The 19029-nt window shown below is 20.9% G+C and overlaps 1 protein-coding gene across 1 annotated transcript; it reads left to right on the top strand.

Annotated features, from left to right (window-relative positions):
• The first annotated feature begins 3126 nt into the window (after positions 1-3126).
• On the top strand, positions 3127-11950 carry phr6-4 ((6-4)-photolyase). Its single transcript, XM_011498678.1, has 10 exons — positions 3127-3412; positions 4227-4478; positions 5153-5337; positions 5805-6034; positions 6985-7152; positions 7867-8007; positions 8330-8481; positions 8668-8852; positions 9785-9811; positions 11732-11950. The coding sequence occupies exons 1-10, from the start codon at positions 3141-3143 to the stop codon at positions 11821-11823; spliced, it is 1704 nt and encodes a 567-aa protein (XP_011496980.1). The 5' UTR covers positions 3127-3140; the 3' UTR covers positions 11824-11950.
• The last annotated feature ends 7079 nt before the right edge of the window (positions 11951-19029 follow it).

The following is a 19029-nucleotide window of genomic DNA, read 5'->3' on the forward strand; positions in this document are numbered from 1 at the left end:
TTTTTATTAAATATCTAAATTATTATAGAAAATTTTAAACGCAAATAGGAAAAAATTTGTTGTAAACTAAAGTATTTTCTTAAATTGGAAACTATAATTCAATTAAATATTTGCAAAATTTGGCACATAACATTCAATTTCATTATCAATAATTTTTAAACATTGTCTATAACATTTTAAAGGGCAATTGAAGTTTTATTAATAATAAAAAATTTTTAAATATATATTTTTATTATTTAACGTAACATATTTTTAATATAATATATTGTATAATTATTTATTTAATATTATTTATATTTAATATAATATATAATATATATTTTTCTTCATAATAGCAAGTAGAATTTTGGGTTAGTGGCTTAATAATCGGTAGCTTAAAGCTGGATCACTTTAACTGAAAGAAATCTGATTCTTAGTCTGTTTAAAGATTGTACCGACAATCATTTGTGGCATTTAAAATCATAGAGAATGATACTGAATATTAATAATTTTGTCCTCTTAATTTGGAAGAATATGATCTTAAATGCTTTACAAATAAATAATTTATACAGTTGCATTACAAATATAAGAAGTAAAAAGATTTATTTTTCTTGTTTATTCGATATATAGAATTGCAAAACAGTACCTTTAACAATGATTAAAAATGACTGTGAAAATGAGTTTTAAGTTATTCGCATAGATAGGCATGTTTCAAAAAAGATAATACATTATTTTCATAAGCAAGGCACTTATTGATAAGCATCTGGCACGGTTCTTAGGTAATAATGTTTTAGAAAAAATTTTTCAGTATGTAATAAACGTTTAATTCCATTGAATATATATAATACAAAAAAATTTATAAAAATATATATCGTGGATAGATCGTTTAAAATTATCAGTTTTCTTTTCATAATGGTAGTAACTTCGTGCACTCGCGTGCGTAGATATACACATGCCCATACATAAATTGAGTTTGAATGCATAATACATTTACATATTTAGTTATCTATTTTTATTTAATTATATAAAATATATGTAACTAACTATATATATATACCTAAATGCATATTTATATATAGCTTAACACTAACAAAAATATATAATATTAGAAGAACGATTAACTACCAAGATATATGCCATATAAGAAGAGTATATTAATATAAAAGTAAATTTAATTTACTGGAAAAACTTAATAATAATCAAATAGATATAAAAAAACAGCAATAAAATAATTCAAATGCCTGGCTTAAACAGTTAAAATGAGTAGTTTTCATGTATTGTTGTGTATTATTATAGACAATGTTCAATAGTATAATAACTAATACTATTATATATACTAGCATAATAACTAATGTTATAATTGCAACAGTAAATAAAATAAAATTAAACACTGGCTCATGATAATAGTGTAAATTTGATAAATTATGAAATTTTAACGAGGCATTAGATCGCTATTAAACAAATGTATTAAAGGGCATCGCCACGGCGATTAAATTGAATTGGATATTTTTTAATTTTAAAAAATTTTATCAATTAAAATGAATTGGATAAAAGATATATTACGATTTCAACTACAGTATAGAATTGATAAAATTGATAAAATATTGAAATTTAATCTGTAGTCGTCATAATTATCTGCTCTTCAGAGTAAATTTTTAAATCATGGACTATTATGGCTATATCAAAATTCGAATTTTAATCTGATCAATAGTCATAAATGTATAAGAAATAGTAAAATAAACTCATCAAAATATATGAAATAGGTTGCTGCTATGAACAGTATATTAGACAAAAATATAGAACATTTTAAAAAAATCTATTAATATTTGAATATATTATCTTAGACATTATCAAATTTTTCTTAATAAATTATTTTTTCTTTAAACATTAGACCGTTATAATAATGTCTACAAGTTAATAAATATTTCTGAACGAGTATGATGCATGGCAGCAGTTAGCACTTATGGCGAATATAAAATTCTTTAAATAGAAATGAAATATAAGAAATAAAAATTGAAGTCTAATGCCATTCAATACGCAGTTCAACCTCTAATAAATCTAATTTGAAATATTCATAACTTTAATCATTGCACATAAATTGTAAATACTGTTAATTTTTTAAAATAAATTTTCATTTAATTGTCATTTTCTAATATCCTTATCTTCCAGTTTCGAACAATTATAAGTTAATTTTTTTTACAGTTTTTCTTTTTAACACAAATTCAAATTATTAATAAACACTAACAAACTTATATTATTTATTTAAATTTTTTGTAAAATTTCATGACGTACAAATTTTTATCATATAGATACAGTAGCTATATTTATAAATGATTGAAAGATTAATTGGCCCGAATATAAATTTTCTGTATATAAATTATATTTCTTAAATAAATTATTAATAAACTCTTTAAGAAAAAATTAAATAATTATAAAAGTATTATTTTATCATTATTATATTCCATATAATATTTTTACGAAATATAAATTAGTAACATTAGATAACCAACTTAAATATTATTTAAAACTTTCTGCCAGTAAAATCGAAAAGATAAAAGTACATTATTAAAGTTTGGTATTTTGTTTCTAATAAGTGATTTAAAAATTATTTTTTTTGTTTTTATATAATTTATTTTAATTTATTTTTTAATAATTTAATTTTTTTGACATAATTTAAAATTTTTTAATTTGTTTTTCCGTTTCTGATAAATTATTCTATAAAAACACATTATTCAAATAGTGAATTAGTTTATTTAATCATTTTATTTAATTATATTATGAATTTAAAAATAAATATATTTTGAATATGTATATTAATAAATAAATCTTATGCATAATCGAATGCTCATAAAAAAATGATCTGAAATAATTTTTATGTAAATTACAAAATTAATAACTTTATCGTAATTATCATTTTATAATAGATTTGTTCTTCTTACATTTATTCTTTTAATATAAATGTATATATATATATATATTCATTTACGTCAAATTATATTTTATATTTAGTTTTTAACTAAAGTTCTGTTTAGATGTTTAAAATTCACTGAACGGCGATCGAAATTTAATTTTAATGGCTATGAACCATATTTATCAGAAAAATTTATTTATTACAATAAATTTATAATGTAAATATTTATAGCACTCTTCACGAAGGAGTTATGTCTACAATGATTGGTAGTGAAATAAATCGTGATAACAATTGTAATTCAGATGTAGATCAGCAGAAAATAATTGAAAGACATACAGATAAAGAATTTAGGATGCAAGATACTAATAAAAAGCATACCGTACATTGGTTTAGAAAGGGTTTAAGACTTCACGATAATCCTTCTTTGAAAGAAGGACTTGCAGGTGCTTCAACCTTTCGCTGTGTCTTCGTATTAGATCCTTGGTTCGCTGGTAGTACAAATGTCAGTATCAATAAGTGGAGGTAGGTAAATTAATAAAATTAAGTAAATATATATTATTGATTAGAATTATTGTAAAAAATATATTATGTAAATGTTTTTTTGCTGTGTATAATGCTGTGTAAAATTAAGCAAACTTTTAACAAATTTTTAATAGTATAAACAACAATTATAATATAAAACAATTTTATAAATGTGTAAATGAACGATATTTAATCGATTACATTATTTTGAGTTAAATTTTGAGATTAGAAGTTTTTTGTTGATACAGACGCATTTGTATAAACTATTTTATTACTTTATATAAAAAGTGAAAGTTAAATGATTGGGATTAATTTTTTTAAATTGTTCAATTAATTTTGAAATGTTGTCCTTTATTCCAATATGTCTGAGATAATAAGATATCATAATACGTGATTTTCTAAAATCATTATGAGTATTGTTGTTTTTATTCAATACGTTCATTGTTTTCTGAGACATGAATTTACAGAACAATTGATTTTTCTTTGGTCTCTTAACTATTAAATCATCATATTATTCATAAAATTCTTTGTTTTGTTATCACTTATATCAATGTAAATGTTATGAATTATTTTGTTTGTTATATTATTTATTTTTTATTATAATTTTTTTAATTATTTTCTTTTTGAATAGTTTTAATAATTTGAGTAAGGATCAAGTATAAAAACAAAGAATACGTGATAAAAATTCAATAAATGTTAGATAAATATAACGTTTGTAAAAAATGCATACAAAATTATTGAATTTAGACATACATTAAAAATATTTTAATTAATTAATTAATTTCATAGAATTTTTTTATTCTCTTAATCTTAGATTTCTCTTGCAATGTTTGGAAGATCTCGATCAATCGTTGCGTAAACTTAATTCTCGTTTGTTTGTAATACGGGGCCAGCCGGCAGATGCGCTGCCAAAACTTTTCAAAGAATGGGGCACCACTTATTTAACCTTCGAGGAAGATCCTGAGCCTTATGGACGTGTACGTGATGAGAATATTACAACACTGTGTAAAGAACTCGGTATTACTGTCATTCAGAGAGTTTCACATACTCTATACAAGCTTGGCGAGTGAGTAGAAGTTTATAATAATCCATACGTAATTTATACCTCTTTATTTAATGGGAACTAGAGATTCTGCCATATAAAAACTATATACGAATTGATTTACTATTTATTTTAGTATAAAAATATTCAAATTATAATTACTCAGCTTACTTATAATATTTAAAAATTAATTTGTTATAATTTGAAACAAAAAGTGAGTTTTTGGTAATTTTTTTATAACTTAATCGTAAATGATCAAAGTATATACTGAATATCTAGTTACATACTGGATAAAAAATAACAGAGTTTATGGATAGAATGTTGATATGAAGTAGAATATTTAATAATAAATTAATCTTATTAGGATATGCTCATTTTACTTTATAAGGCATAGTTAAATATAATTATGAGTTTTCATTACAATTTATAAATATCTTAATAACGTGAACTACCTAGGTTTAAATTTATATAATGAGTAAAATTTATGATTTTCTCATTTCGACAAGTACTTAGAAATATTTATAAAAAATATATGACGAATCATTATCCTGATTTATTTTTGATCTGCAATATAATTAATTATTATCAGTGTTCAAAGCACCAAATTATTCACTTAATTAAATTAACAAATATACACATATGTATTGATATAATTTTTATTCGAAATTCAATTTTTTTTAAATTCATTTGCTTTTCAGAATTATTCAAATGAATGGTGGTAAATCACCGCTAACTTATCACCAATTTCAAAATGTTATTGCACAAATGGACGCACCAGAATATCCAGCGATGACTGTGACAGCTAACTGCATCGGAAGTGCTTATACACCTTTCAAAGATGATCACGATGATTTTTTTGGTGTACCAACTCTTGAGGAATTAGGTAAAAATGTTTAATTTTGTTTCATTTCTATTCTATTTCATTTATATTTGTTTCTATCGACATTTTTTTTATTCAATTAAAAATATATTAATGTTCCATATATTTATATTTATAAATTTATGTTATGAAATAAAATATAAATATATGTGTGTGTGTGTGTGTGTGTACATTTATATAAGTATGATTATAAATTATGGTGTTTGTCGATAACATATGTGATATTAATTAATTATCTAATATTAATTATTTTTAAATTTATAAAAAATTCAATCTAAATATTATACAATAATAGAAACACGAATAATCAGAATATAATCACTTGAACATGATTTTGTATTTCTATTAAGTTTTTTTATTTTTATTAATATATATATTTTGAATTGTCAAGTTTTATAGTTTTATATTTTAATACATTTTAATTAAAAAATGTTCTTCTAATTTAATATTATTTATACTATTCTTTTTAGGCTTTGATACTGAAGGACTTATGGCACCTGTATGGGTCGGTGGAGAGAGTGAAGCTCTCGCTCGGTTGGAACGACATCTTGAGCGTAAAGCCTGGGTTGCAAGTTTTGGAAGACCAAAAATGACTCCTCAGTCATTGTTACCCAGTCAAACTGGGCTATCGCCTTATCTACGTTTTGGATGTTTAAGCACAAGACTATTTTACTACCAACTTACAGATTTGTATAAAAAGGTATTAGTAGAAAAGTTTAGACTAAATTTATATATTAGAACATTTTTAATATGTAATAAATTTAGATTATTCATGCATTTTTAAATAATTCTTTACAATAATTATTAATATTATATCACCTGTAATTAATGTTCCTATTTCTAACACTTTCATAAATAGATTTCGTTCTAAACTAGTTTGAAATATACTCATTTAACATTACTGGTTACCTTACTTTTATATTATGAAATAATTTATTGCAGTTTGTTAAATTTTTATTTTCTATAGACTTGTATGTGAGCCATGTATTTGGATATATGTATATACTATGTGAGGTTGTCGTACATTAATATAGATTTAAAACACTCTTGAAGCCAATAAAAAATATGTTCATAGAAGAGACAAGCATCGATCTCTCCAGATTGTTCAGATTAGAAAATGCTTTTTTAAGCTGTAGACGCTTTAATCAAGTTTTTCCGATTTTGCAACTTTTCACTCATTTATTACGCGTTTTACTTTACTTGCCTCTAGCGAAACCCCACTTATTGTTGCAAACTCGTGTCCACATTTTTGACCTTCTAAATGCAACCGTTTACTGTCAAATTTGGATATAATTCCACCAATAAATATAAATGTGAGATTCTTAAATATAAATTAATTATAAATCGCAGCCAGACATAGTAATACGTTTTAGCATAGAGTGTTATATTATATTATATTATATTTTATTATAGTTTTAATTTTTGTATTATATTTTTTAGGAAACAAAGTAGCTTAGTTTATTATTAATTAATTTTTTTTTTGAAAACTTCTTATTAAAGTTCATAATTTCGTCCAATTCTGATTAAATTCAAATTAAATGAATTAAGATTATATTACCAAAGAATTTACATATCAAGATCTGTCTCATGCAATGTAGTACAATAATTTGCTGAAGTTTATATGAAATAATACATTTTTACAATTTTTAGATAAAGAAAACTGTTCCACCGCTTTCATTACATGGACAACTACTTTGGCGTGAATTTTTTTACTGTGCTGCTACAAAAAATCCAAATTTTGATCGAATGCATGGTAATCCAATGTGTGTACAAATACCATGGGATAAAAATGTCGAAGCTCTTGCAAAATGGGCAAATGTAAGCATTTTTAATACTAATTGACTCAAAGAGACAAAAATAACATTTTTTTTGTAATTTTGTATTTTAAATATTTTATAATAGATTAGCTGCAAATAATTATAAATAAATTAATAACACCCTAATTAGGTGATATTATTTAATATTTTTCCATACATTACTTATATATTTTATTTAATATATATATTTTTACTTAGTCTAAAATAATAAATTTTCATTCTAATGGAATCAATAGCTTTATATATTAACACCGTTTTCTTTAAATTTCAATAATCATTTTAAATTAGTTCAAAATAATGACATACATTAATATTCTTCAAATCATTCAAATTTGGTTGTTAATAAAATTTACTTTGCTTATTTATTAACCAGATAAATTAATAATGTATAATTAATAAAGACAAATATTTAAAAGGTTAAACCATTTTGATTACTTAAAAATGATAAGAGTTTGAAACAATTTTAATATAATTAACAATTAAAAGAGACTAATTTAAATATTTATTTAATAAATATAATAAAATTTTAGTTATATGCGGCTTGCATTTTTTTAACTTAGATTATCTAATATTGAGGGCTCGTGTATCTAAATTAATGATTTTTCTCAACAGTATATTTCCATTATTTAATAATAGTAGTAATAAATTTAATAACATTTAATAAATAAAAATTTAATAAAATACATTCTTTTAACAAAAGATTATTAATATTTAGGGTCAGACAGGCTTTCCTTGGATTGATGCAATAATGACTCAGTTGAGGGAAGAAGGTTGGATTCACCATTTGGCTCGACATGCAGTTGCGTGCTTTTTAACTAGAGGTGATCTTTGGATTTCGTGGGAAGAAGGTATGAAGGTATGATTAAAAATAATACATGACTCCTTTTCTTTTTATTACATCATAAAAGAGTTAAAGAAGGAAATCGTATGTTATATTATTTTTAAAAAAATTTTAATCCTTTATTCGAAAATTACTAAATAGCTAAAATTAAAGCGCTAAAAATAAAAAGAAAGTTTTTATGTCATTAAATGACTATTACCTAATTATTTAACTATTTATATCGTACTGTAATGATACGTACTGATTAATTATATATTTTATAATATTTCTTAGAAATACATTATATTAGTATATGTATTGTAAATATAAAGATTATTTAAATCTGTAATTTTTTTAGGTATTTGATGAACTATTATTAGACGCTGATTGGTCCATAAATGCAGGAATGTGGATGTGGCTTTCATGCAGCTCGTTCTTTCAACAATTTTTTCATTGTTATTGTCCCGTTCGTTTTGGTAGAAAAGCTGATCCAAATGGAGACTACATTCGGTAAATTAAACTATTACTGATTGAAAATTTGTAATTTTAAAAAATTATTTGTTATTATATTTTGTATATTCATTATTCATTACAATTAATTTCTATAATTTCTATAATTTAATAATTAATTTTATAATTTCAAAGTTGTAGAAAAGCTATTTTTGAAAAGTTATTTTTGTTTATTACTTTTTGAAGGCGTTATTTGCCTGTGTTGAAACATTTTCCTACTCGGTATATCCATGAACCATGGAATGCACCTATGAGTACTCAGCGAACAGCTAAATGTATAATTGGACAGGATTATTCATTACCAATGATAAACCATAACAAAAGTTCACGCATCAATGTTGAGCGTATGAAGCAAGTTTATCAACAACTACGTAAGTATTATAATAAAACTATATGTTGATGATTATCTTTTATATGAGCATTAACTTCTATATGACTATTAAATTGTATATAACTATTAACTTAAATATTATTATTAACTTATATATGACTATTAAGTATATAAGCGCAATATAAATATTTTATAGAATACATATGTGTATATAATTTATTTACATTTTCTATATTCAAGAATATAAATTTGATGAATTCCAACTAAAATTTTGAGACAATTTCAATTTATAAATACGCCATTACATTTTAGAAAGTTTGTGTTCATATTTTTATTAATACTCATGAAATAAAAAGAAATGAAAATATTTGTAATCATTCCAGTAATTAGATCATTTTTTATTCTTTTAATAAAATTTATAAAGTTTTTTTCTAATATTAATATTTGTTCTTAAATTTAACTATTTTTAAATGTTAAAATATATGTACTTTAATGGTTTTAAATATCAATATTCTATTTATTAGTTAAACATTTTTGTAACAATGTACGGTATTTCATGACATTTTCTTCAAAATACTTAATTGTGTATTCATTTGAATTTTGCATTCTTACTTTACATATAAAGAAATATACAAGCATTAATTTAAAATTTCAATACATAACGACTGAACAAAATTTAATTAACTACTTTTAACAGTAATAAAAATAAATTAAAATATTTTGTGGTTTATTCACATTCTTTTAATTAACGTCTGAACAATTTCTTGTAATTAAACTATTACTATACAACAATTTTAATAATTATAGTTATTTGTAGTAACAATTTTTTATTTTATATATCAGCCAAATATTAAGAAGTATTTATAAAAGTAACAAAAATACTATAAAGTGTTTAAAATCATTTACAAATAAAGTTAATATAATTTTTATCACTAACTTTTATTGTTACTACCTGATTATTGTATATTACAGAAGTGTCCATCAAAGGAGAAACAATAGGTAAGTTTTATTAATCTCATATAAATTCAGTAATCCACTTGATAAATATAAAATAATTATTCAGTACTATTTGTTTTGCTTACATGTACAAAATTAATTTAATAACATAAATAATGTAAGATAAGCTTTCTAATAATGTTATCAATTTGATAAATATTTATAAGTTTATTTTAATTCATGATATAGATCATATATGATAAACAAATATATAATAAACGTAATTTAATAACAATATTGATCACGAATTTAAGGTTTAAAAATTTGAATTAAACAAAATATAAAATTACATATAAATTAATTTTGAAAATTGTATGGTATAATAAAATAAAGTAAGCATGAATAGGTAAAAATCTTTCTAAGGAAGTGATAGTTACGTAAAGAATCAAAATTTGCTATCAAAATTCTGATTCTCATAGTCTACAAAAAGATCACAGAAATATATATATATATATATACAATATTTTAACTTAATTAAACAATATAATTAACGAATTTAATATTCACAACTGATGATTATAAATTAGGCACTTAACTTTAGCAACTAATATAATGAAATTTAACAGTTTAGATTCATTGTACTCATTGTAATAAATAAAATAACAATTACAAATGATTTTCATGACGCTATATACATTGTAAAAATAAATGAGTCAATTTATTTCATTAGTTTATACTTCCACATTTTTTTCTGTTAGATACGAATGTGAAAGTATTGCTAAATAGAAATATGTTAGATATCCAAACATACATTATTGATATTAGAATAATTTCCCATTCTTTGTAAATTTTTTTACAATATATTTTTAATTTAACATAAAAATTATTTTTCTATGTGGAATATCAAAAAACTTTTGTGATTAGTAATTTTAAATGATTTTTGTTAAGAACGATAAATATTCTAAATTATTTAAAAATAAGATTTTAGTAATTTTTAAAAAAATCTAAAAATAAAAATAATTTTAAAAAGTACTCAATCAAATTTTCATTTAAATTAAATAAAATTAAATTTAAAAAATAAAATATAAGATCAATAAAAACGACTGTGATTATTCACTTCTATTATGTTTAAAGCTTATTCATTAAACTTTTCTATTTTTTTTAAAATTACTGAAATTTTATTTTTAAATAATTTAGAATATTTAACGTTCTTAATAAATATCATTTAAAATTACTAATCACAAAAGTTCTTTGATATTCCACATAGAAAAATAATTTTTTATATTATCAAATTTATAAGCATTGCATACATCAATGTGCACACACATACTTATATCTATTGTAGTATAACCCGGTTGTTTTAAAGTATTTTTTAAAATAGTATACTTACAAAATTATTTTTTGTACAAAAGTTTATTTATTTATTGTTATAAATTTAATTTTAATATAAAATATTATTAACAAAAATGCTGTAGTCTCTTCTTCGTCCATTTTTCTATTGATCATTCTATATTTTTATTCAATTTTCTCAACTGCATGTTGGGTTTGATCATATTTAAGGAAACTTATTTAATGAATCCAAGTATGCTACTTTATTTAAATACTAGATGTAGTAAATCTGGTTAATATTTTTTATTAATATTAGCCAAATATTATTATTAAGTTAGTAAAAAATCAATTATCTTGAATATCTATCTTAACAAATATATTGAATCTAACTATTTCATAATTAAACAAATTATATTTTATATTTTGTATAAAACTAATGTTATGTTTATAATTTTTCACGTGTTTTTTGGAAATTCAATCGGTTTTTATTGAATGCAATAGAAAAAATTGTACTGTTTTTACTAATTTTTAGTGATATAAATTTATATTTATATCTTTAATGATATAAATTTTCTAAACATTGGGTTAAAGAGATTTAAAAATTATTAATAAAATAAAATAAAATACACAATATAAACAAATTTGAATTTTCAGGTTTACTTAGTATAGTACCGATTCGTTCACCGCTTATTTATGATCAACAGGACGATGAAAAAAATGCAAGAACAAACTTCGTCGAATATTGAACAATAGTTCAATAGAGAAAAATCTAATACAAAATATTCTACCTAAAATAGATTAAATATAGGATTATTCAGTATTATGTGTCCTTAGGACTATCAATGGATTTTTATTTACATTTTCAGTGACTGATAAAAAGCTAAAAGTTTTTTTATAGAATTGATGAAAATATTGTATATATAAAATTTATTAATAATTTACGAATTCAAAGAAACAGTTTCATATTAAATATGTATAAATAAATTATTTAAATTTTTAAATATATAATGTTTATTTAATAATTAAAATTTATGTTAGTATTTTTTTTAAATATTTGTTTTCATTAAGCATATTTACTAATAAATTACTCATTAATTAAAAAATTAGTTATGTAAAAAAAAATTCTAATGTATTTAGCAAATTCTTATATTAATTTATATATTTACTAAAATGATATATATATATATATATATATATATATATATAATCTAAAAATAAAGATAATAAAGTAGAACATTTTCAATTTTTATAATACCTACTCTTATATGTAAAATATTAAGTACAATCTAAGTATATTGTAAAACAATCATACTATATTATAGATTGATACTGTGTACAATTTCAAAATTAATAGTGTTCTTATTCACATATCTTAAATATTTTTCAAGCAATTAAATCGCTTAATACGGTTAATGGTATTTCATTGTTCTTAATAATACTTTATGTATTACTATTAAACCTGTGGTATTTAGAAATAACAATATTAAATCTAATTGTTAAAATTATTATTTAAATATTAAATAGCTACGAGTTACATAATTAGAGCTCTTATTTATGAATATTAAAAGTAAATTGTTCATGTCCTTTTTACATTCAATTTTAATATAATCTACACATTAGTTAAATTATTCAAACAATTTATAGTAAATGGATATTTGTAGTTTATATGTTACAATATACGTGTAATAATTTAAAAATAATAATTTTCAAATTTTTTACGAAAATATGACATAATTTGTTAAAATAATTTATCAATACTGAATAAATAAAACAATGTTATTTAGAAATTGAAAATATTTTATATTTTTTTGATAATTAGAGATAAAAATTATTAATCCATGAAATAAAATAGAAGTATTTTATTATTTTCAAATTATATTTGTAGAATAAACTTCTTTTTTGTAAAAATATATTTCTAATTTCAAATATTCAAAAGTTCAAATATTTATTTTAATATTTTCATTAAAGAATATACAAAATAATGATATAAAAGCATTATACTTATTAACAGCATTAAAAAAAATATAAATATTTTAAATTTATAATATACACTTTTACATATTTATCCATTTTTATATTTATAAATACATACAAATATATCTATATTATAATAAGTTGATAAATGAAATAATAATATAAAGTAAAAATTATAGTAATTTTTAATTAGAAATTATTAATATTCTAATTGCTATACAGTAAATAAAATTTCAATTTTATCATAAGCATTTATTATATATTCTTTTAATGCTATTACATGTTCTTCAAAACAATGAAAGAAAAATTATATTATCAATATTCATAACAACATTCATTAAAAATAATTTCACTAAATCGTATTTTAATTATCATTATTTTTATATATTGTTTCTATTTTGCATCGAATTTAAAATTAAATAGACTTAAATGATTGATACAAAGAATCTACTGAAGGCTCAAGATAAATAACAATAAATCTTAATGAGATAATTGAATATTTGATATAATTTTGAAAACAAAAAAAATTGTTTTATGAATATCTAATTTTTTGTTATTTATTTTATGATAATTATTTATGAAAAATACTATTATTATCTTTATTAACATTTGTTATTTAAATTAAATGGTATTTTAATTCAAAGTCTTCAACTAATCATATTTACATAATTAATTAATAAAATGTGTTTATATTATTTAATTTTAATTAACTTATGATATTATAATATATATATATATATATATATAGAATAAAAACTATGTTTTATAAAACTTATATAAATATATGTTTGCGTTGTATCAATAATCAAAATTATTTAGTAATTAAAGTATTTACTTCTTTAATATTGTATATCATTTTTCATCTAATAAAGATACTGACTTATATAATTAAGATTAAAGAAAAAATTAAAATGTAAAATTTTAATTTCAAATAAATTAAATAAATTTATAATATATAATAAAACTATGACTATAAAATATTTTAATTAGATTTTATTATAATTAGCTTTAACAGGTGATAAAATACTCAATATATTTCAATAGGTAGATAATACTAAATTAATGATTTCTTGCTAATATTTTTATTTTATTTATTTTATATTATTTTCCGCTCTTATATTTGTTTCTTACTTTTTTTGCACGCGCAGATACTAAATCAGACACTTCCTTTGATTGCCTATAATCTAAAATTAATAAACTCATTAATAGAATGAGGATTGAATAACGAAATGCAAGAATGAAATATATCTAATAAAAAAATATCCATTTTTCAATTATTCTAATTAAAATCGAATGGAAATAAAATACTACTCTAAAAATCCTCTAAATATCTTGCGACTTTTTAATACATTCAAGAGGATGTTACCGAATATAATTAGTACTGTACGCCGAACTGATAATAGGTCGCTGCAAACAATATTCTTAATCTATTTATATTAACTTTATCTAATAGATACTTGACATTTGGCCATTGTAAATCTAAATTTAATTGTATTCCTGGGTAATTTACAAAATTAATTTACTATTATAGAGGAGAAAGATCAATTAGTTCGTTCAAAAATTTTTATTTTAAATAAATTATCATTTATGAAAATTCTTATTCATAAGGATGTATACTACAAACTATAATAGTAATTATTGAATGTGATAGAATTTCAAATTAACAATGAATTTTTTAAAAATTTGATTATTATATCCATTTTCTTAAAGAATATACCTTTTTATTAAATATATATGTATTTTTTGTACATGTGCTAAAATAAGTTAATATACTTATCTGATAATATTTTAAATCACTCATAATAAACTATGATAAATGATATTTATCTATTACACTTTACACATTTTTTAGTATATCTTTAATATTACGGAGCGTTAGATTTTAATAAAACGTATGTGTGCTATTTTAATTAAATATTCTAAAGATTTTAATTTCAATAATTACATTCTTTTATATAATTAGAAATAGGCTTTATATTAATGTGTTAATTTTAGAGATTTATTTAGAAGTATACTGTATTATTTTCGACAAAACATTTATATCTAAATGTAAAAATTGAAATACCACATATCATTAAATAAATTTTTATTATAAACAAAAATAAACAAAAATATAAGATAAACGTATAATTTTAATTAAAATAAAATGCATTATATAGTAATGTTGCAAATAAGACTCTTTTACAAAAAATGGTATATATACACAAAAATTTCTTTATTCCTAATTGTCAAAAGTAAATTTATAAATAAATACAGGTTATCTATCAGATATAAAATATACAGTTTTATATATTAAATACAGTTGCGTTAAATTAATGGAATTAATTATTTACTTATAGTTCGTGTTAGCAAAAAACAAAGAAAAGGCTTAATATGTTTACATATCATTTTAAAACATTTTAAACAAAAGCTATATAATATATTATATGATAAATCCATAAGTACTTTCATTTACTATTTGCACATATTTGAAATCATCCCTAATATTTTCGAATTATATAGATAATAATTTAAAAAATGTTATTCTAAAAATTTATTATTTTAAAGTATAAAATTAAAAATATTTTATTATATAATTTTCGTTTTTAAAAATATCTAAATATGATTTTATATCTATAAAATCAATTGATTTTAATATGTATTTAAAAGAAATTCGTAATACATATTTTTATATTATTAATACATAGTTTTGTAATAAAATTTATTAATCGATATAAATAATTGTATTGAAAGGTAATTTATTGTTTTGATCTCATATTAGCAGTTGAACTATAAATTTTACATTCGATTTTTTATTTTTTAATTGTAATTCAATATTAAATTGATAAGTTATAATAAAGAGGGTAATATAAAACGTTCAAGCTACAAAAATTGTTATTTTTTAAATATGTTTTTAAAAATAAATAAATTTGGAGACTTCTTAGTTCAGTATCTATGGAATTGCAGCATGCATGTATGTAGCTATGTATGGGCATGGGTGCATGTTATGGAAATGTAAAGAAACAAATATATATACTCGTATAAATATTTGACTTCCTGATTTCTTCATTTACCGATTATTTTGTTATAAAAGCAATCAAAACTAACAATGTTTCATACTTGCTACTTTTCGCTATATGCAAAGTTTAATTACTACTTAATAAATCTCTTTTTCCTATAAACTACTACAAAAGAACTCGTAGAAAATATTATATTATATGTGCGGACGATTTTTACAAAATATTGTAATAATATATATATTTAATATTAGTAATATATATTTAAATAAAACAAATAATCAAACGAAAAATCACGTAGTAAAAAATATTTACTTCTGTATTTATGAACTCTTACTATTTTGATACTGAACTTCGATATAGTAGTAACAAAGTTGTTTTGTGCTTGATAAAAATTCCTTGTTCCATACTGACTTACAAATTTTTTTAAATACAATCAATTTTTTATTTTTGTTTAGTTTATATAATTGAGGGAGCCCCTACAAGAAAAAATTTATTTAACTCATAGAACTATTAATTTAAAAAGACGTTTCTCTGTAGCTTTTTTTTATTAATCAAACAGTGTTTAAGTACATCGACTTTGAATTTTATTGAATTTTCAAAATTCTCTAAACGCACTTTATATGAGCCTCCTAAAAAGAGTGCGTATCTAAATATTTCGAGTATTATCTTTGTTTCTCGACTATACACATCAACTCTGTGTAAATTTAAAGTTTATATACATAATGGTCCAACGTTAACTCAATGTTGAATTAAACATTTTTATTTGTAATATAAATATTTGATTTCGAATCAACTTGTTTTATTATGTTAAGCAATATTACAAAATGAAAAATTTGGCATAAGTATAAGTATTCAACGAGAAAACGACAAAGATGTAGAGGGGAAGTATTTGAAAAGATTTTTGTAAGTTTATATTTAATTGTTGTTGAATTATTATATAAACATGCAATTTAATTTGAGTTTAGTATATACAAGAATGATCAATGGATATATTTCTTGTATATTTTTTATTTTTATTTTTATAAATGTATAGAAAATCAATGTGAGTTATACAATATTTAATTATAAGTTATATATATCATGATATTTAAGTAACAAATTTATTCTTTGTATGATTTCTATGAATTTTATGCATTTGTGAAGATTAATGAGAAAGTTTTGTATATATTTTGATAGTATAAACGAAAATGCATATGATTTTCTGTTTTATTTTTTATGTATGTTTGAAAATTATTATAATAAATTATATATGAAAACGTAATATTGATTAAAATTTGTTACGTATAAAAAATATTCGTTCTAAAAACTTCAATTCCAACAATCAACTAAAGATTAATCAAACTTATTGTTTTGGCATATTTGTTTTCACAGTTAAAATATGGCATTATACGGTTAAAAGATAAATAAATAAATGCAATAACAATATTCATCGACATCGCTTTCTCGTAATTAATTAACATGTTGGTTACAATACTAACTTAAATTTTTATATTCTTGTAAAAAATGAAATGAATATAAAAAATAAATTACAAGAATAAAAAATAAAATTTTCAAGAAGTGATAAATTATACAGAACCGATAAATTAATTCAGTTTATTCATATTTTTCAAATGTTATTTATAAAGGGGTGAAAGATCTCGCACTTCTTAGTTGCTGTTTACCTCCTTATGTTTATTTACTATACGCTCATTCCATACATACAATAGTAAATAATTTTTATGTTCTGTTTGAAGTTTCATCTATAAGTGCGTATTCTCGGTACGTCATTTCATAACTTCTAAAAACTTTATTAATTTTTTTTTATTTTATATATTATATAAGTTTTTTAATACAATATTTACTTTATGTATATAATATCTAAACGAATACATATTATAATGGCTTCAGATTGCCTCGTAACTTTACGTCACTTTTTCACTTATAATATTGCCATTTAATACTCAATTTCATTTTTCACCTTTGCTTCACCTATGTCGTGTTATGCTTGATCAAATACATTTTTATCTTTATATTATTCTTCTCTATTGTAATATACTATACGTACATTATTTCATATTCCACTTGATACGCATTAATCGAAGTAATATTTGTAGTCAAAAGCTTACCAAACCCAGCATATGATCAACTTTTGTTATGTTAAGTTACGCCACTAATTTTTTCTTTGCATATCTTTTCACACACATAAACAATCTCTCTTTCTCAATGCTGCATATTTATTCACGTGGATTCATGCGCATACACGTACACACAGAATCACATTTACACACACACGCATGGAATTTATTTTTCAGATATATATTTATACATATAGATTTTTTCTCTTATAATTGCAAATCTGTGGAAGCTGGTATGTCTGCATTCTTGTGGAAATTCCGTTAGGCGCTTTCTATGAAGTTGTATATATACGTGTGCTTTAGTCCCTTTTCCTATTACACGCTCACTCTTGCTCCCTCTCATACTTTCTTTTTTTAAATTATTTAATAAAATTTTTTTTGCAAGATTTAGCGGAGAAATCGTATATATCGATTCGGAAATTTGTATGGTCAAATATTTTGATACACATTAGTGTATAAATAATTTATATAAGTGCTATTTCTTTTAATATACAAAAAAGTTAAACATTAACAACGCATTTTATGTATTTTTTATACGAATATTTATTATTAGTAATATCAATATTTTACGGAAACATTTCTATAGTTTTTTATAAAATTAATTAATTTAATCTAACGATAACAGTGTCATATTTTATTAAAAAAATATAATAAAATTTAATATCAGTATTTTGTATGTTAAGAAAATTATAATATTATTATAAATTTGTATCTGTTTCTTATAAAGAATGTAATAAAAAATTAGTTCATACTATATAAAATTTTAATTTGCACCTGTATTTCAGGTTTCCTCAGCTACTTTTATAAGTTATTGAAATAAATGTTTCCCCTCTGTTCCCTTTTGAGGAATGTGTTCATAGAATCA

This window comes from Ceratosolen solmsi, unplaced genomic scaffold (genome assembly GCF_000503995.2).
Source record: "Ceratosolen solmsi marchali unplaced genomic scaffold, CerSol_1.0 scaffold30, whole genome shotgun sequence".
Lineage (NCBI taxonomy): Eukaryota > Metazoa > Arthropoda > Insecta > Hymenoptera > Agaonidae > Ceratosolen > Ceratosolen solmsi.

Bases quoted from the DNA above. Each gene is read 5' to 3' on its own strand.
- phr6-4 (XM_011498678.1), top strand. From the start codon at position 3,141: ATGTCTACAATGATTGGTAGTGAAATAAATCGTGATAACAATTGTAAT. The intron at 5,338-5,804 runs GTAAAAATGTTT...TATTCTTTTTAG, and splicing joins ACCAACTCTTGAGGAATTAG to GCTTTGATACTGAAGGACTT. The intron at 6,035-6,984 runs GTATTAGTAGAA...TACAATTTTTAG, and splicing joins TTACAGATTTGTATAAAAAG to ATAAAGAAAACTGTTCCACC.